At 34.9% G+C, this 21,372-nt stretch overlaps 1 protein-coding gene across 1 annotated transcript in view; it reads right to left on the reverse strand.

Annotated features, from left to right (window-relative positions):
* Window positions 1-2,062: 2,062 nt before the first annotated feature.
* LOC129228331 (uncharacterized) overlaps window positions 2,063-21,372 on the reverse strand; it is a 38,408-nt gene continuing 19,098 nt past the window's right edge. The window contains exons 3-6 of the mRNA XM_054863008.1: window positions 20,284-20,307; window positions 15,057-15,091; window positions 7,973-8,048; window positions 2,063-2,290 (exon numbers count right to left, since the gene is read on the reverse strand). Coding sequence (XP_054718983.1) covers window positions 2,063-2,290; window positions 7,973-8,048; window positions 15,057-15,091; window positions 20,284-20,307 — 363 coding nt within the window. The remainder of the gene's footprint in view (window positions 2,291-7,972; window positions 8,049-15,056; window positions 15,092-20,283; window positions 20,308-21,372) is intronic.

A 21,372-nucleotide genomic window follows, 5' to 3' on the forward strand; every position in this document is an offset into this window, starting at 1 on the left:
CATATTAGAGAATTTATACGAAAATTGGGTTTTATCGCCCCCTAGGTGGGTTTCGCCTCCCCCCCCCATAACGGGGTGAAAACTACCCTATGTGTTATTCTGATGCATAAACTATGTTATTGTAAAGTTTCTTCAAAATCCATTGAGTAGTTTTTGCGTGAAAGAGTAACAAACATCCACATCCATACAGACAAACTTCCGCATATATAATAGTAATAAAATATAACTGATAGGTTTTATAATTGAAAGAAAAAAATAAATACTTATTTGAGCACTATTTGAGTATATTTATTGGTAACTTCTGTTATGCCAGGGGTGCCCACGTAGGGGGGAGGTGTCATGGCACAGACTGCACCATTGAAATTTTTAGGAGGGGTGTTTTGATGGTATTTTCCACTTTTTGAGAGGGGCGGCTCTTTATTGGGGGATCTTTGCGACATTTAGGGGGTGGGGTGAACCGTTGCTCTCGGTGGGGGGGGGGGAGGCACCCCTGGTTATGCGTATATTGTTCGTAATTTGTGTATTAATGAGTAATTTCGTTTTTCAAGAACTCTACATATTTTCGGTAGATTTGAAAATTACCTATCTAACACTACCAGTTGATTAACTTCGTTTATTTCAACAGAAATATTTCTTGCGAGAAAAATGCAAAAGAAAAAAAAAACATATTTGCACGTAAAGTGTGGCTCAATATTGTTGGTGTTCGGTGGAAGTGTCAAAAACATTGAATTCGTAGGAAATGTGGAGGGCAGTAAACGCGATAAGCAAATCAAGAATCAAGATTTCCACCATGTGCACTGTTTTCAATTTAAATTTATTTCTTATAGTGGAACCCGCACGGCTTTGCCCGTAATAGAAAAATTAAAAGGTCTTTTGGTTCGCCTGTATATTTACAAATAATGTATGGTGAATTTTCTCGCCAATTGGCTTGTACCCACGTTACAGTTCCACGTTATGATAATTTCGTATTTTATCATAGTTTTTTTCTTAAAATTGGAATAGAAAAAGAACCACATAGAATTTTCGAAAAATCGCTTCGAGGTGCACACCCCCATGCTACAAACTAACTTTGTGCCAAATTTCATGAAAATCGGCCCAACGGTCTAGGCGCTATGCGCGTCACAGACATCCTACAGACATCCTACAGACATCCTACAGACACCCTCCGGACAGAGAGACTTTCAGCTTTATTATTAGTAAAAGACTGCAAGCCAAAAACGCCGCTTCATGGGAAAAAAAAATCTTGTGTCGCCTTCGCTTGAAAGCAGAAAGCCCTGCTTCTCTTGTTCTCAACTGGTTTTGACTTTATAATGACTATGAAATAATTTATTGTATTTATTGCTTCCACAAAATCATGAAAATTGCTAACATCAGACAACTACCATGCTGTGGCTGTCACGCGGAACTTTCTTTTATATCTATAGTATGAATTTTAGGACCTAACGCATAACCGCTCATTAATCGCTACTACAAAATTCTGCTAATCGCTAAAGCGGGAAGAGTTAGATAATTGGGAAACTGGTGATCTTAATTTATTGCGGTTGAATTTTTGGCCCCAGTGCCAGCGAGAGGAATGTTTTTCCTTTGCATACATAAACGGGCTGTTTATGTATGCAAAAGTTTTGGAACTGTCTCCAAAATCTAATGGGTAGCAAAATTCACATGGAGGCACATATGTGAAACGAATTTTGTTCAATTTTATGCAATAGTTTTTGCTCTAGAGCGGCCATTAAAAAAACCGGTCACACACATACAGACACACACACGCGCACAGGCATTTTCCAAAAATGGTCAAAAAAATTTCACCAATAGAAGAAAGTAAAAATGAATAAACACAACACAATTGTGCATTAATGAGTAATTTACTTTTAGTTTGCACGACAATTGCGAAAATTTACAACTTGTAAAGAAACACAAGAAGAATATTTATTTTAACACTGTCGTCGTGGTACTCATAGGGTGTTTCTTTGCGCTATGTGGACCTAACCATTTTATTTGACTTCGATTAAAAATAAATAAAAGCTCAATTTCGAGTTGCTTTTGACTACATATTCACAAAAATTCAAATTTTCCACACTGTGCGATAGTTGTTTTTTGAAAACTGATCTCTGATCTTAAAGTTCTGGTAGATGTTCATTTTCTTCGAAATGTGCTGCCTCCTTTTCCGTCTTTTCCGACCGTATGCCAGAAGGAGAGTTACAACAGTTCCTATGAAGTCATAAACAGCCACCAGAGATATACCGAGCCACATCCCCATGTATCCACCGATGACGCTGAATAGCTCCAAACTCTGAAAATAAAAGAAGTGGTAATGCGAGAAATTTTCAAGTCAAACAATTCATTTTCGAAAGGGAATTTCCCGGAACTGATACAAAATGGCTTTACAACAACAGCAGGGAAAAGGGAATAAATTGAATTTCCTCTCCAGTTTTTTTTTTCTGCCGGTGTGGAACAACACCCCCTAGATGGGGGTTGTGTTGTACCACAAGACCTCCGTGCTGATTTCCAATCTTTGGCATGTATGTTAGGGGCCATTCATTAATTACATAAGGGTCCCCAGGGGGAGGGGTTGAAAAATCTCTACATACCCTTACTTGGGGGGGGGGGGGGTCAAACCCATTCTTACGTAATACTTTCCCAGTCGATATTTTATATTAAAAATCGCGTGGTTTGGCAGGGATCATATTTCATTTGCATCTGGAAGGTAAAAAACGTAAAAAGATGAGCTGTTTTTTACTTATTCAAAAAAATGAATAATTTAAAATAAAATGAAATAATCGCTCTATGTATGGCATGGTTGATTTTTAATTAGTAACGCATCCAGGGGCGTGCAAAAAAATTTTGCGACCCATCACAAATGACTTTTCCGGGGACCCCCTCCATATCGTTCACTCCAATATTTCACTCCTAGTTTTAAAAATATTGGGCTTCCTTCAGGCTCGGCCCGGGCCAACAGGTGTCCCTTCTGCCCCCCCCCCCCTTGTGCACGTTCATGATCGCATCACATATTATATTTGAAAAATAAAAATCTTTGATTTACGTTAAACTGGGAGTTTTAGTGTAACACTGATCCCTTTCTAACAACATTTAAAAATCTGAAATGGAATCTTATGTAAGAATGGGGGGAGGAGTTTGAAAAATCTTACGTACTCTTATATGGGTGTAAGGGAGGGGGGGGGGGGAATTGCCAAATTCACCTTACGTATTTGGCCCCTTGCTGTAAGAACGATTTCACTGGTCCGGAATAATTTAACTCGGTTTGCCAAACCTAAATTTTTATCTCATTTGGTGATCAAAATAATGTAAAACATCTGCAGAAAAAATGTAAACATTGCTGTTAAAGGCATATTTAGGACTGAGTTCCTGGGAGGGGGGGGGGGGCAGGTTTTTTTCAAAAACAAAATTAGTTGTAATCAGGGCTGGATTTAGACTTAACGGGGGCCCTAAGCCGTTCCAGGTATGAGGTCCCTTTTTCACTTTTGACCACATTTCAGTCGGTGGCGACAAAGGTCATTTTCAATGTCCCCCACCTTCCCCGTGTTTTTGTCTTTTCCCTGTGATAAATAAGGTCTTTCTTTACTTTTTTTGCGTCTTTTTTATGTGCTGCCTGCTGTTTCTTTTAAAGTGACCCTAAGAGGGGGAATGGTATCAAGAGAGTAATGCAAGGCTCCCTCTTTTAAGTGGGGTATATAATATCTGAAATTTTAGGGGGGTTAGGGGTTTTTCCTAGAGAAAATTTGGTAAAATACATACATATTCTGTATTTTGAAGCCTTATAAAGGGTGATTGGCTTGACAAAAATCTCCGGAAAATAACTCAGGGGTGCCCCCCTCCCTAAAGGCAACGATGCACTCCCCCCTCTAAATATCGTGAAGACCTCTCCCCCAAAAGCAAGAGCACCCTAAAAAAAGTAAAAAATACCACTCAAAACACCCCCTAAAAATTGCCCCCCCCCCCAAGGTGGGCAACCCTGTCTAACTGTTAGTTTCGTTGACATACTTTTGTCCTTAAAAAAATTAAGAAAATACAATTTTAAAAACATTTCATCAGGTAATAAAGCGATCTTATAAGAAATCTGCAAAATTTGCGTGCCAGCAGTGCACCTCCTTCACCTTTTTTTTTATTCAGACGTTTTCTCTACAACGTGTGATTCTGGAAAATCTGAGATTTAGCTTTGAACTACTAGGGATTATGATTCCTATTTTCCCGTAAAAAATCAATGCATCGTTTATAGTGCTTTTCCTTTCTGTTTGTGGAGTGTTTGGGCTATTTTCCCCCATTTTTTCTTTCATTGTTTCATAAATTTGTTCAGTATAGTGTAAACTGTTACATTCAAAAGTATTTTGCTCACAAAAAGTACAAAAGCCTTTTAGCCCTGTACTTTCTTTTGCAATAGCATTCACTTCAATTCAGCAAATTTCGTTTCAACAAAAGAAACCAGAAAATTCTTCAAAATATTTCTTCTATTAAAACCCAAAATATCTCACTTTTGAAATCATGCAAATTAGAAATAAACATTTTGAAAAGAAAGAAAAAAAATTGGAACGAGTAGATCGTTCTGTTAGCGCAGGGGGGGGGGAGTATTCTTTTCAGCTCCTAATATGTTAAAATAGTCTTCGTTTATTTTAAGTATTGCAGCTGAAGGCATAGCTCGTTTAGCCTATATTTACATTTATATACTTGCCCTAATGGTTTTCAGTCCAAAAATTGTCGTTTTAGACACATTTTCAGTGACATATTTACTATTTGTACTTAATATGCGGAGTGTTTTTAACGTGCACTTCTGAACTATTCAAAAACGGAAAAAAAAAAAAAAAAAGGTTTTTTGTTTCAAGATTTTGGAAGGTTGTTGTTTCTATATAAAATCCTCCCAAAACTGAGGGAACATTGCCCCCATCTGCCCTCCCCCCTCTTAAATACGCCCAAGATTGCTGTTTTATTTTTGCTTTCCTTGCCATTGCGCTGCCGGTTTCCTATTTAGTACAGTGGGAGAATAGTGTTAGAGAATTTTTTTTCCCCATAAAATTTCTAAGGGGGCGTGTTTTGGGATATTTAAGGTCAAAAGTCACGGTGAGTGACCTAGAAACTTAAATGTATCTCAAGAAACCCGTGTAATGTATTGGTACAAAGCTCTAGTCCTTAGCATTCAAATGATATTTGAAGTTTCATTCTACTAGTTAGGAGCAAACCCATAACAGTCATTTGATAGAACTTTCTTTTCCTTTTTCCCGTACATTTTGAGTTTTTTACACGTCTATATGTTTTGAGCAATTTTCAAAAGAGAAATCTAAAAATTGGTAGTACTACTCATTTCTCATATCGTCGCCACCATGCTAAACTAACGAGTTTGAAAATTGGCGCTTTTACGGAGAGCCAAAACACTGAATATATGTTTTTTTCACCTGACGCTATTAGTTATTTTCAATGTTTTAATTTTTGTAGAAAGCTTTAAGAGTAAAAAAATCTCTAGTTTGAAGTACAGTAGACCCTCGTTTTACGCAGTTTCTATTACACGCGGTTTAAGATTTGACACCTTTATTTTATTTTACGCGGATGAGTTTCGGTGTTACGTGGATGCGGCAATGCAAACAGATAAAATTTTCCTCTCTTTCAAAATCCAAACTCCCCTAAAGATTGCAGATTACGCGTAATCAACTGCATTTTGGGGTGCTAATAATCGAGCTTGGGCCACTGGAGACATTTTATGCGATTGGTTCCAGAGCTCTTTCCAGAAGTAGAGTTATTAAACTCACACAGTTCAGAACTCACTCTAAGAAGAGCTTTTAGGAGTGACAAAGGAGGCCAAAACCAACGAAGATACCGACGTTGGTGACACACAACCAAAAATGTTCACATTGAAAATTTTGAGCATTCCTAGACAATACAAATGATCTTTCCTATTTGTTAATTGATTTGTTAGTGAAGGAAGATTCTATCATTTAAATGATGCACGTGATCATGGATGCGTTAATGCTCTGCCAAGAATTACAGAGAAAAATTCTTAATGACTGCCAAAAGACTATCATAGCCAGCTCCTCTTTATAAACAGAACACAAAATTAATTTATGTTTTCTTTATACATGTTGTGCATAAGAGTCGATATAACTACACATTAAACTTATTATATACAATTAGTCACTAGAATGAAGTATTTTGTTATCTACGGAACCAAACCCCAATTTTAACACTAGTATTAGGTCTCAATTTTCGCGGATTCGACTTACGCGGCATTTTCGTGGAACGTAACCCCCGCGTAAAACGAGGGTCTAGTGTAGTTATAACCAGTAGCGTTTTTTGAATACTACGGAAAACATCGAATTTGAAAAACGTGATTTTTCACATTCGTTGGTTTAGCGTGGTGTCGACGATATGTGTCATTTATGCCAAATTATGCTAAAATCGGAGATGTTGAGGTCAAGAAGGTTATCGATCTGACATGAAATTGCTCATGAGTACTTTAGCGATAAAATTCTACATTACAGTGCTGGTAAAAAAAAATTGCACTACCCTCGCATTTTCACATCAATGGGATTATGGAGAAGTTTCGGTCGACCGATTAACGATGAATGTATGTGAAATTCTGCAAAACTTATGAAATAAACATTTAACAGCAGGAATCCGATAATTGTTTACGTGGATCCGGGCTGTTTCTGGGCCAAGGCAAACTGCTGACCCCATGCTCAGTTTTCCATTTCTGAACCTGCGTGTCAGTTTAGAGAAAAAAAATTACATAACCCCATGCCAATTTAAGTTTAATGGCAGGGTAAATGTTTTTAAATTGTTACTTACCAGTTTTGCGCTATGGCACGGAGCAGAATCATCCTGGAAAATGACATCTGGAACTGAAGTAAAGTGATCCCGGATAGTAGGAAGCAATTTCTCCTCCAAAATGCCAATATACACCTGAGCGTTTACTGTTCCTTGCACAAAGAGTAGCCCACCAACTCATTGATCAAATACACCCCCAAATCATCTGGGATACGGGATGCTTGACTGTGGGTTGAATGAAGTCGGGATGATATTCCTCTCCTTTGCGGCGCGGGTGATGCAATTTTTTTTTTTACCACCACTGTACAATTACTGAAAAAGCTTTCCTTAAAATTTTTCATTCTCAAAGTGTGGTATTACCTTTCTTAATTTTTTTTTTTTTTTTATTCGTGGCCATTGAAAGCAAAAATTTGTATTGCTGATCCCCTTATAGACTCCTAGACCAAGTCCAAGAGATCATGTCGCGCTAAAAGATTAAAGATAATTCCACTCTCATCCGACAGTTGCCCCACAGAGGCACCGCGATACAGCAAATAATATGAGAGGGAGAGGCAATAGCCGAGCATGGGCAAGTACAAAAAGTCTTGGTGGAACCGTTGAAGACAAGACTTCCAATGTGGCCATACCTTAGCCTAGCTAAAGCAGTTTGGGCAAGTCTTGGCAAAAATTTGTTCGAGAGACAATATTTTTGCTAAACAAGTGTTGTCAACAAATTGTAAATAGCGTCAACTCTTGACAAACTTTGCAAGTCACCCAGTGGCATAGGTTGTAGGGCATAAGTAACCATGGTTCAGCGTTTAAATATTGACTAGAGAGCATTCTTATTATTCTTATATCCTGATAGGCTTCCCCCCCCCCTATCCGTCCCTAGTGGTTTATAATCTAATTTAAGCTTCAAATTACGCAGCGAACTTTAGATGCATTTTGTAATTGGCCTGATAGGTGAAATTATATGCACACAATGTTCTTGGACTACAACCAAGGTAAAGAAGTAGCAATCTACAACAGAAGAGGTGAAAGTACCAATCCTTAACTTCGCTGGATTGGAACTGGTAGAAATGTGGTTTGAAATAATTGTAGTAAAACGGAACTATTTCTTTATTTACCCGTGAGTTAGATGATTTTCAAATCAGGTAGAATAAGTTTGCTAATCACCGACATGAACAATGAAACAAATGTTCCCAACTTCAGAAAACAGAATTACCTCAAACTTTGGATTGTATGTGAGGTTGGTAATTTGAAATCTGTCAAATAGAACGTCTATCTCGATTTCTGAGCACCTAGAAAATGAAAACAAAATTTAAAAAATTGACATAAAATTACATGCAAACATTTAATCAAAAAATTGCTGGCTTATGAACTAAACAATTAGCTTCACATATTTTTAAATGTCACAAAATATTTCAAAATTAAAAAAAAAAAGTTTTTTGTTAGTCTTCTAAGAAAATTTAGTCAGGCAGAATGTCTATGTGCCGAATGGAACACCTAATTTTGCTGTATGCAAAAATACTGGTTGAAAAGCAATTTTTAACCTATATAAGTGTTGTTTGTTAAAGGACTAATAAACAATATTATTGTAATTATGTTTTAAAATTTGCCGAATTTTTAGACAAAATGCCGAATAAGGACATTCTTGGGAGGTTGTAAGCCTTCCCGTCACCTCCCATTGGGGAGTCCCTAAATACGTTCTAAAACCTCCGCCGCAAATTAATTGCGACACTTGAACACTCTGATTATTGATACTGATGATATTTTATGCTTTTGTTTGTGTTGAGTTTTTAGAGATTTATTCAGTTTGTAATGTTGTCAGTTAACATTTAATTACCAAGTATTCCCTCCTTAAGTCCAGCATCAAATTAGGCTCAAGAATCCTGAGCTAGCACACCCTTAAGCCACACCCCACTTTGTAAAGACTCACACTTGAATATCCTTTTATTGAGTAGTGATTCTGATGATTTTATACTTTTGTTTTTTCTTTTGAGATTTCAGGTTGTAGGGTAGAGCGGGCACGTTTACGCGGATTTTTTTCAATGAATTTTCTAATATTTATGTTTTAACTTAGGAAATATTAGATATTGCGGTTTTATGAAGCTGTTAATAGAGTCAAACTTGGTATATTCAGTTGTTGCTCAGTTTGAGTTTTAACCGTTAAAAAAATTATTTTAAAGTCCAAGTCGGTTGCGCACATTTGCCCCGGACACGGGGCACGTTTACGCATATTCATTTTGACACCTATCGTGGTTTCTATTAGTGTTTTGAACATAGTGTCTTACCATCGTTAAAATAAAGCAAATTTATTACTGACTGAATAGCGCATAAAGTTAAATCTGAAGGGGCATGAAGACAGCACTATATGATTGTAAGTCTTAAGATACGAATTTGTAACTTAAATAACAGTTAAATTTTTTATTTTTAAAACTTAATAGCCTGAAAATACTAAAAAAAAAATTGAGACAGTTTGGAGCAAAAAAAAAAAAAATGTCAGGGGCACGTTTAAGTAAGACACAGTAAGAACGTGCGTAAAGGTGCTCCGACGACAACGCGTAAACTTACCCCGTCGCCAAGTCTGAAATTATTTTTAACGTGCAAAAAAAAAAAAATTAATAACATTTCAGTTTATGCAAATAGAATTCTCAAAAACGGATAAAATTCTGCTAATTTTTAAATGTTTGTTCTTTCTTAACTAAATATTATTTATTTACAATAATCTTCAAAACGTTCAACACAACATTTACTCAACTTGGTAAAAAACAGATTGTTCTTTCTGCATGCTAGACTGAAACTCGACTGATGCTAGACTATTTAAATCCTTTTTTTTTTATTTTAAATTTCAACGCAAGTGGTAAATATCTTTATTAATGCCATACTTTTTTTTTATTAATGTAATGTAAAATTAGAGTCTCGAAAATCCGAGGTAATTAAGGCTCAAGACATCTCAGATTACTGAAAACTCAGATCATCCGGAAAATTCTTAGTGTTTAAAATTTTACACTATTCAAACGATGTAGGTTCGAGCACCTTTTGCTTCCTAGCACAATAAAAAGCATGTGGGTCATTCCATAGTGACTAACGTAACATTCGCAGCTGATTTTCAAACTCTTTTTACTTACACCGGGAGTAAAAATAAATGTGTTTTGGTTTAATACGCAGATCTAAAATGTACAATGTGACTATTTTTTATTTCTACCAAGAATTTGAAGCAAAATAAACGCTGGCAGGTGTTTTTTCACCAAAAAAGGCATCGTGACTAACGTAACATTCTTGCAACTCTCAGAAACAATGCTTATGTTACGAGCTAAATTTTTCTGAAACTTACGCAGACATTTAAAACTGGCAGATATATTTGTAAGAGGTAAACAATCTATTTTTAAAATCGTACTACATATTTGTTACAGAAGAATCTTTTTTGGCCCTAAATGGTACTTTTCTGAAAAACTGTGTGTGACTAACGTAACGTGACTAACGTAACCATCGAATAACAAGCAATGAATGCATATAAAAAACTTTTTATAATTAATTTCTTGCTCTTATATTACTTTTACACTTTTTAGGAACCTTCTTTGTGTTGTATTATGGTTCTTTCTTTACGTTTTTTCTATATTAGTGTAAGAAATTGAATGGGAGGATTCAGTTCAATTGACTCAATTTGAATGCGCGAAAAAATATAAACAAATAAAAAAAACTGCTTTTACAAACTGAATAACATCATTCTTGGCCTAATTAAATCCTAAATATCTCTCTTTTAAAAAATTAACTTTTTGAAAGTTGGTAGTTTCACTGAATTCTAGTATTCTGCTGATATACTAGTTATCGTTATAAGAAACTCCGTAGTACTTTTCAATGGCATATTATTTTTTAAGGTTTACTGATTCATCGAACGAATAGTGTTGTGCATCCTTTTGAATTAAAATGTAATAATGAAAAAAGTATTCGAACGTTTTATCAGAATGCCTTTTAATTCCAGATATCACCGCAAAGGTTTGAATTTCTAAATGATCATTCTTGCATTTTCTGAAATATATGACAGCAGCGCTTATTGTCACTGTATCATGTAACATCTTCAAATGTTTTCCAACAAGCAGCCGTTACTTCATTTTAATAATAGGTGAAAATGTATTTACTAAAAAATAGAGACGTTCTTTGTTAGGACTGTATTTCTATTATCTTAACTCTTAAGCTTGGATTCTTGTGTTGAATGCACATTCAGCAGAGTACTCATTTTGCTTTACTCACTTTTTTTCTTTTTTAATAATTCTTTAAATTGGAAGTATCTTCATAAAGACCTTTAAAAAAGTATTTTTCTAAGTAAACAGAAGGTCTACAATGCAATATTACTGGTATTTTTCACCCTTTATTTTTGTAATCAATATAGAATGCCTACATATTCAAAATTGTTTATGAAAATGTACATTAAATTAAATAAGTTTTAAATATTAGCAGTTATTTTTAAAATGTTACATTAGTCACATGCAAATTGTTACTTTAGTCACACTAATTATTTTATATCTACTGATACTAAAATAAATATTTTGCACTTTTTAAGTAGATATGACACAGATGTAAGAAAATAAAAAGTAGTGTTTGGTTCAACCATCTGATTTAGTTTTTAAGCAGAAAATAGTACATTTTCGTAACTAACGTAACGTAAATATTTTCAGTGAAATAACCAAACTAATTAAAAGACTTATCTTATAATGTATGCAAAAAGAACAGTCAATTTTATTGGGTCAACATCTATTCATTTAGAATAAACATAGTTCTTTTAAAAATTTGCAAAAACTTTTACATTACACAAGAAAACGTAGACGCATGTTTTTTGCACATGTTAAGATTTTTCTACAACCTCGCACGTTTAGAGCCAGTAGAAAAACACCGAATGAAAATTTTGCAAACTGTTATTGGATTTATGTACTAGAAAGTATGCTGAATGAAATGATAGGTCACAGTTAAGGCTTTGTGGAAAAAAAATTTCTGAGGTTGAGGTTGACATTTCTATGGAATGACCCATGTGTTGTCTCTACAAAGAGTTTCACTCAAATTGTTACATGAATTTCCTTCTTTAATTTCCTCTAAACGAATTTCGATAAGTTTTTCTAATGATGTATAAAATTACGTAATTTTGTATATGTTTGTAATATTTTTATATAATGTATATATAAAATAAATAATAATAATTAGAGACGTACCGAGTAGCACTTTGGCCGAGTAGCCGAGTACCGAGTACTCGGCCTTTCACTACTCGGCCGAGTACCGAGTTACCGAGTACTCGGCCTTTCAATACTCGGCCGAGTTACCAAGTACCAATTATGTTTTAAGAAGAACCACCGACACACATGTGATGAACTTTGAACTTATTGGAATAGTAGTATAGACCTCCTTGTCCATATAATAGTTTTTAAAACTAAATTCCTGCTGAAATTCAATTGCGCATTATATAAACAATTGTTTGTGTCAAAAATTTTACAAAAAAATTATTTTTAAAATTAAAAATAAATAAATAAAAGGTATGATTAATCAAGTTAGAATTAAAACAAATTACAGTAAAATCCCTCTAATGCGGACACTAACAGGACTTTTTTTTTTGTCCGCAATAGAGAGGTGTTCGCAGGATAGGGGTTTAATAATGTTATTTGCATTGGAACTGGGGAATTAAAAATTGTCGGCAGAGGGGTGTCCGTTAGGAGGGGTTTCAATGTATACCAATCAATTATAGTTTTAACCCACCAAACATAATTTTTTAATGCAACAAATGTGCAGGAACACTGCAGACACGTGTTTCTGCCCCCCCCCCCTTACAAGGAACGTCTTTTTCAGCGCATAACATGTGAGCTAAAGAATGTAAAGATATTCGACAAAAAAATCTGACTGTTGTCGGATGCCTTTAAATCCACGAGCTACCATTTTGTGAATCGAAAAAGAATTCCTTGTAACGCCAAAACACGTGTCTGCAGTGTTCCTGCCCTGTACTTTTAACGTTGTTATATTTCCTTTTATTTTTTAAGCAAAGGTATTTTTATATTTTTTATAACTAATTTTTGTTTGTAGCAAAAATCCATTTTTTAATATAAAAACTCCATATTTTCTATACTTACCTTGTTTGCATAATTTTTAATAAATAAGTTTTATTAACTTTGGGGACATTAAAATAAAGATTTATTCTATTGAAGCATTACAAACTTCATTATTCTCAAAATTTAAATCTGACTTATAAATTTTAATTGTAAATGATTGCAGAATATAATGCTTGCTCTTTTTTTTATAAATTTTAGGGACAATTTTTACCTTGGACAATATTCAATTTTTTGCAAATACTCGGTATTGGCCGAGTATCTGATCAGATTTTGGCCGAGTACCGAGTACTCGGCAAATTGGCCGAGTAGGCCGAGTACCGAGTAGTTACCGAGTACTCGGTACGTCTCTAATAATAATATAATTTTTTTCATATAATTATAATAATATTTTGTATGTAAATTTGTATTCAACCAACAAAATGCAGTTCGTCTGTCCCCGAATTCATTTTGATATGTTTTGTCATGACATTTGAATGTATGTGTGGACGTGTGTATGTACATCATATAGCACAAAAGCAGTTAGTCAAAGAAAATTAAAATAGCGTGTATACGACTCACACACGACATCAAATTGTGTATTCCTCTTGTTGATTGAAATCGTACATTCCAAAAGCGCTGCTTCTTTGTTCTTTGTGGAAAAACAAAATTAATTTTAAGTCCTTTTTTGTATTAAGTTAGTAGCTCCGGGGCATCTGGGATAGAAGATTAACCCATCTCTAGTAGTTAATGAGTATTTATTGCCACTTGCATTATTGTTGATACACACCTCTCAACCATTGAGAAGGAATACTAATGGAGGGAGCCATAGCAAATGTCTCAGTGAAATAAGCTTGGAACCCAATGTTTCCCAGGTCAGGTGACTTGTTTGGCTGGGAAGTTGTCGCGTTTTGGCACGCAATCGCTCTTTTGGCATTAAATATTTTTCAGACGACGCGACGGCGCTTATTATGAAGTCGGGGCTACAAATCAGAGCAACTCTGGCTCCAACTCCTTTACCGCATAATAATAAATAAATAAATAAATAACGGACACAAATACAGGCCTATCATTCAAACTCCCTCTCCCCACTTCTTCCGGATTTTAAAATATAATGTAACTGCATTTTTCGTGTATTTTGATGTTTATTCCCTGAAATGTCGGGCCTGTACAAATAGTTTAAAGTGTTCTGTTATTGACTGAAAATTTATGGATTCATATGTATTGTAATCAATGTTTTGAAATGATTTCATACGCAGGCATACTAGTATTTAAATTGAAGCATAAAAATAGCAAATCTTTATTCTTGCGCATTTGCTGTTCACAGGAGCTTGGCGAGAAGATACTCGCCAACAAAGCAAATGTACACAAAATGCTTAAGAGCCGTTAAAATAATTACTAATTAAATGAAAAGTGTTTTTATGTAACTAAAATGTTATTTGCACTGAAGATATACAATGTTTTATAACTCTTATAGATAAAATAAGTACAAAAATGTAAAAATTATAGGCAACTGTGAAATATGTACTCGTTGAATGCATATAAATGTTATTTTTTCTTTATTTAGAAGTTAAAAACATTCGTACATGCTAGGGAAAAGTTACTGGACCTCCTGGTGTGGCTTTTTCCTCACAGTTTACAATGCTAGAATACTGCACTATTACTATAAATCTAATTTTTCCCTTCTACAGTTAAAGGTTGTTATCATGCATGGCTTCAGCTAATGAAAACTTCTTCAGCGGTTACGGTCAGCTCGAAATTGCTCCCCAAGTCACATGGTACTGTTGCCGTATCGGGATAGTAGGGTTGCACTCTCTATTCCTTCTCTATGCTCTCAACATCTTTATTTTTCTTTTTGCAGCTGAAAACACTTTACTACAGCGAAAAGGTTCCGATTTTTAGATTTTATTGCAATAATCTTTTAGCTGTTAAAAAAAAAAATTTACCCTAAAATACAAATAAATCACCTCGGATTACACGGAATGTCGGACTTATCGAGACTCTACTGTAACAACAGAAACGTTGAAGTTCTTTGATTTATTATCCACCTAAGTTGAGGAAAGTGAATTTTCTGACTACTTTACATCATCAGACCCTAATTATTTATTGGCTATAGGTTCGCATATTCTAAAAATGCAGTTTATAAATGGGGAGGGGGCGACTTTTTTTATTATCCAATAAGCTTTGAGAGCTCTTGAAAAAAAGGATGAAATGTGAAGTGGCATTTTTTTTCATACTTACTCTTTATTCCAGGCCCTATAGCCGGAACAATCGTGCTATGAAAAAGAAAATTAAATTAATTTACATCTTTACATAATTAGCTACTTTTAATAAATTTAAAAATTCGATCCCTTCATTCTATAACGATGGAAAGGGCAATGTCATTCCTTTTAATGATCCTTCCTCAGAGGACCGTTCATGTTTCTGACCCGTACTTTAAACTCGTTCATTTAGACGGATTCGGACAGTTAAAAATTGAAAAATGTTTCAATGGTTTCGTTACATTCTTTTAAATAGAAGGGAATAAACCTGCCTAAAATTTAGAAAATAAAGTAATTATAGTTAATTTCGTAAGCTATATCTCGGTAGTCGAGTGGTAAGACATGTTATTTTAAAAGTCGCAGTTCCGATTCCTGCATGGTACAAAATTAAATAATTGAATTTCATTTAATATAAAAATAAACTTGACCTGACGTCAAAAAATTAGCAATTTTGATCTTATAAAACACGTTTTAAAACAGCCCCGAATACCGTCCTGTAAAGCATTTTGAAGGAGAAAATGAAGCAAAAAAATATTTTGAGTATGTAAAAAAAAAAATTTCATCAAAAAATTTAAAATAAATAAATAAAAATAAGAAATTAATTGAAACAAAGAGAACTATATAAAATAAATATCATTGTTCAAAAGAACGACCGTTCATAGACACGCTCGTTCAGGAACATTACATCCACATGCAACGAGAGTTTGCAAATCTTCAGGAATATTTTTGTGATCTTCATAGAATTCTTCAGTCGGATCCCGCTACAACGCGATCCGACTTACGCGAAATGGCTATAACGCGAGTTTTTCATGAGTAATGAATTTTTTAGTGCGGACACAAAATACTCGCCTGCAACATGAAATTTTTCGGAAAAGAGCAGCAGAGAGTTAGAATGGGCTTCGTTGACACTAAATATTGGTTTTGTGAATGGACTTTCATCCCTTTAGCATCACTGAAAGCGGAAGTTCACCCACTGTATTAGTCCTAAACAACATTTTGTTTTAGTTTATACAAATAACCGCTCCGATTCTTAACTTTTTTTTTTTCATTTTATATATGAACATTGATAAAATACATTCTGATCGCGCTGCATAAACCTTCTTCATTTTTTAAAATTATAAATATATTTACTATATTTATACTGTTAAGTGCTATAATAATGCTGCAGTGTACTTACTGTAAGTACCCCCGTACTGCTTTATTTTAAGTTTCTCTCCCCCATTAATCATTGATTTTGTGCGAAATTACAGAATTTTATGTCAAATAATAACGCTTTTTCTAAAATACAGAAAAAGTCGGTTCTTCGTAAAAGATACTGCAATATGTAGTTAATAAATAGTTTGAAACAATATGAGGGGTGTTTAGAATGTCTGAAGCAATGGGGTATGCTTATAAAAAATTATAAGCATACCCCATTGCTTCAGACCCCATTGCCCATAAACATACCTTTTTCCACAACGCGAAAGACCTTTGACTCCAAAATAGGCCATGCAGTGTAATAAATGGGATTGAGGTCTAGCGAGTAGAGCGTCCACTCTACAGATGATATCATGTCAAAAACAATGCGTCTTGCACCACTCTTGTCTTTTTGGCCATATGAACTGGCGTATAGCTAAATTGAAATGTTCAGTCTACATTGCTGCTATAAAGTGCTCGTAAGTCCAGAGAAGTATAACAGCTTCTAAACTGTCCTTCTGGTACACTTTTTGATTCATTTTATGGTCTTCATCCACCAAAAAAAAAAAAAAAAAAAAAACAGATTTTTTTTGTCGCTTGTGCTGATTCCATCACAGACAAAGCCTGACTTTGGATTTTGGCGATGTTTAACGTTTTCTAAGATGCTTGAAGTGTCTTCAGACCAGATCCTATTGTTTTGGGGGTTATGAGTTGGTTGAACGGTAAATCAATGAAAAGATATCCCCCCCCCCTCCTCCAGCGTGGACTTGCGACCCGTCTCAAAAGTTTTTGACTTCTTTGGAATCATACGAATGCCTGAACTTTTTGGAACTCATAAAACTTCTGTTTTGAGCAGTTTTTGGCCTTAGTCTCACTTGTCGACTTATCGGTCAAAAATTCTCATCTTACGAACGACTTCTCTCTTGGAAACCAAAGGATTTCATTGAACTCACTTTTGGATGACATAACGATTAACTGAAATACTCACTGTTCTTTTTTGTACATATTCCGGACAGCGACTATCATTTGCAAGCCACTTGAAGCGGCATACTGCATCAAATAATGTTTGCCGAGGCACAACAACCAAACGTACTGTCGTTCTACTTCGTTAAACAACTTTAAAATAACAGTTCTTTTGCTTAAAATTGTAAGAAAAAACGAAAAACAATACATAAACTAGAAGATATATTGTAAATTATTTTCTTATAAAGTGAGAGAAAAAAAAATGTATAAGACACTCATTAAAATGAAAATACTTTACTTGCATTCGATGATGCAATCTTTGTCCAAGATTTTTTTATATTTTTTTGTCGCACCCTGTATATTGCCGTGCTAAGAACAAAAGTGGAATCTGCAATTGAGTTCAAGCTGAGAAATGATGTTTTAAAGTTTGGCTCGCGCTCGACCGTATATTGATTTAGATCAGGGCTGTATGCAAGGGGGTGGTTTATAGAGTTCAAACCCCCTCCGAAATTTTTCATCCAAAGAAATGCTTTCCATTATTTATTTATTTTATTAATTTATTTATTTTTAGTGACAAAAATAATATTGTTTTTATAATATTATTTCAATTTTATTTGGGGAATGATATTAGTATGACTGAAAAATTGTACAAACGCATTGTGTGTTTACGGTAGTTTATTGTAGTTATTGAGAAATTCATTTATTTTTGTAGCAATATGGCATTTTGTATCAACATCTCCTCCTTCTATTTAGATAAGCTATTGTAACAAAAATCAATAGAATACACATGAAACCAAATTTGATAGGCCATGTAAATGTTTCAAAGATATGTGCTTGGGGTAAAACTCCCTCCGAAACAAAAGTCTGGTTACGGCACTGATTCAGATGTCTTTTTCTTTTTTTTTTTTTCAGAAGTTTTTTTAAAAAATATTTCCTGATCAAATGACCCTAAAACATTTTATTTGTTAAGTAAAACATGAAACAGAAAAACTTGGCTGTAATAACTCAGTTTTTTTCAAAAATGCAGGTATGACTAATTTTACTACTGTGCTTAGCATAGCCGTATGAATCAACTGAAACTCCAGTTTAAGTTTTGGTTTAGCTTTAGAATACATTATGCAGTTTTAGTTCGGGGTTTCTGTTGGAAAGGAAAAAAAAAAAAAAAACAATTTAGTTTTCATTTGGACTTTGACTGGATTGGAAAAAACCAAAACTCAATAGCTTTCATTTTCAGACAGTAAAGTTACATTGTAAGGAAGGAAAATCATACTTATTTTTCTTTCAAACAATATTAATCATGTTTGAAAGTCAAAAATTACAATTATTTCAAGTTTCAAAGCAATTTAAAATAGAAAATAATTATTATAACTAGACACACCTTACCCAACATTATTGGTGGAACAACGAATTTTTTCTGGTATTTGAAAACTCTTAGTTATAAAAACAAAAAAGTTTTTTTTTCCTAATTAAACTTATCTTTATGTGTATTTCTATCAAGCAGAAAAAGAAGATGTGTGAATTGCACATATTTTGTATGCTTAACCCTTTCTATATTCCAAGAAACATAGACCTATTAAGAAACCCTATTTTTATTTATAAAAAAAAATCAATTTTTCACGAAAAAAACTGGTAAAAAACCGTTTTTTTCCCACCACTTCAAAATTTACGGAAATTTTACATCTCTACGCATGGGACAATTTTTTGAGAATCGCCCAGTGGAGGTTTAACAAAAGATTATGGCTTTATGCCCGTTTAACTTTTTATTCTTTACAGGAAACCAGCAGTGAATTCAAATGTGTATCTGTTTGCCTTACCTCTATCAGCTGTATCACGGCAGTAACGAATACGTTTACTAGTTCGAGTATGAAGATTAGAAGCAAGGAGTGATTCTGATGGTACGTGAAACATTTTTGCTTTTCTCTATATTTTTTCTGATATTATCCAGCTTAAAACTTGAGTTAAAGCTCTCATCGGGTTTGCAGGTAAACATAGAAGCACTTACAGCACTAGTTCATGAAAAGAGTGTACCCGTATTTTCCTCAGGAGGAAATGGTACCATGCGCTGCGCATTGAGAAATAGTTTCTGAGTTATCTTAGAACGAATAAGCATCTGATGGAGATCGTATGAGGTGCTTTTCAGCAGCCCCAATAAAATTGGCTTTTGTCTGATTGTCGAACGAGAATAGACAGACAGATCAACATTGCTTTCTGCGCGATATTCCATCTTCTTTTATTAGTCTTTAACCGCTCTACACGACACCTGATGTAAGTATTCCAAAAGAAATGTAAAACTTTTTGTAGTGTTAGTAGGGGGTAGCCATCTAGAGGGAGTCATGGCGCAGACTGCACGATCGAAATTTTTAACTAGGGGGGGGGTTGAGAAGTATTTATCACTTTTATTGGGAGGGGGCTTTTGCTTTTGGAGTGTCTTCGCGATTTTTAGGGGGGTGCCCTTACTCTTAGGGGGATTTGGACACCCCTGTGTTAGTGATCTAGTTACTTTGAGTAGCATACTCGTGTCAGTTTGTGTTAGCATACTCAGTGGCAAACATTAAGAGAAAAAATAATTAATTCAATGAGGAATCGTGGTAAAACTTGTATGCGGAGAGATGGCGGATGAACCGTAAGCAAAAACGCAGCGCTTCATTTTCTAACAGGTAGTGAGAACTCGCAATCACTACAGTCTAGCGTTCTCACTGATCCTACAAATTACAAAATGAAGTGGTCTATTTCCGCTTAGAGTCAAGCGCTATTTCTTAGTGGTCAAACTTTAATATAGTGTGACTCTGATAAGTTGAACTCCGATTTTGACAATGTTTACCTCTGTTTCGGGTTTCATGGGGGAGGAGGATTGGCGTTGCGTTGAGTTGAGTTCCTCTCGTGGTAGTTTTTCAAAAGAATTCAAACTCAAATCCGCGCCAATCCTTTTCACTGAACTTCCCAAAAAACAGGGAAACATTGTCAAGCTCATAGTTCAACTAACCCAGAGCCGCTCTATACCTTGTTCAAGTGTGTTATTTCAAAGCTAAATATAAAGTTAGGATAAATTTTTATCTTGCGATACTTACAGCCAATATTCTTTGTCTTCCTGCCTAGAAAACAAAATAATAATTTTAAAATGTTACGAATTAAGTTGGATTTTAGTACTGTCGAACCACGAATTGTATGGAATTGGCAAACCTATAGTTCAGACAAGTCTATTTAAATGAGGGGAAGAAGCAAAAATTTGATGAGCGCGTTCCGCTCATATTTGAATGAGACTCTATAATTTAGAGGCTATCATACTTCTGCAAAAACTGACATGCCTGAAAATTAATAGATGCGTCCATTTCCGCTTGTAAACCGGATGCTTGCCATTCCATACAATCCGTGGTCAGACAGTTGATCCTTAAAACTACCTCTACTGTTACAGCCAGCAGTAACGTAAACAGACTAAGGCCATTACAAAAATATTACGTTATGGCCATCACGAAATTTTCTTCGTCTGGCTCTGCGGTACAGAAATGATTACTAATTATGAATCGAAACCAGGGGAAATACATGTATTTCATGTATTTCTGCTTTAGCCCTGGCTAATGGGCAGTAATTTACTGAAAATACCATGCCTTGTCATCAATTTTGGAGTTGAACCGAACCATTGCTTCGGTCACTCGGCTGGTCTGTGCTAATTCTACATTAGCTACCAGTTTGTTTGGCACTCTTGGCTTCCGTAAGAGGTTTTCCATCTCCAGCTCAGTCACTTTCTTATGCCGGGCTGATGAGTGCTAATAAGCACGAAACTGCAGTCCTCGGCTGGAAATGACTGAGCTGGCGGTGTATTTTTGCTTTAGCCATGGCTAATGGGCGGTAATTTACTGAAAACAGGGGAAATAGTTCTCTGTTTAACGACGTTCTATTTAACGACTTTCTCTATTTAACGACTTTCTCTATTTAACGACGGCTTTTCACGGTCCCAGATGATCCACTATAGTGTTAAAAGCATTGAGGACGCTTTCTACTGAAGGATGATTTTTTGTGGTCCCTTGAAAGTCGTTGAACAGAGATCCAACTGTATTTTGAATGAGGAATAAATATTTGAATAACATTTACACATGTATTGTTCATTGGCTACGACTTTTTTTAGAAACTCTTTTTTGGTTTTAATTTTAATGTAAAAT

This window comes from Uloborus diversus, chromosome 8, assembly GCF_026930045.1.
Source record: "Uloborus diversus isolate 005 chromosome 8, Udiv.v.3.1, whole genome shotgun sequence".
In the NCBI taxonomy this organism is placed as follows: domain Eukaryota; kingdom Metazoa; phylum Arthropoda; class Arachnida; order Araneae; family Uloboridae; genus Uloborus; species Uloborus diversus.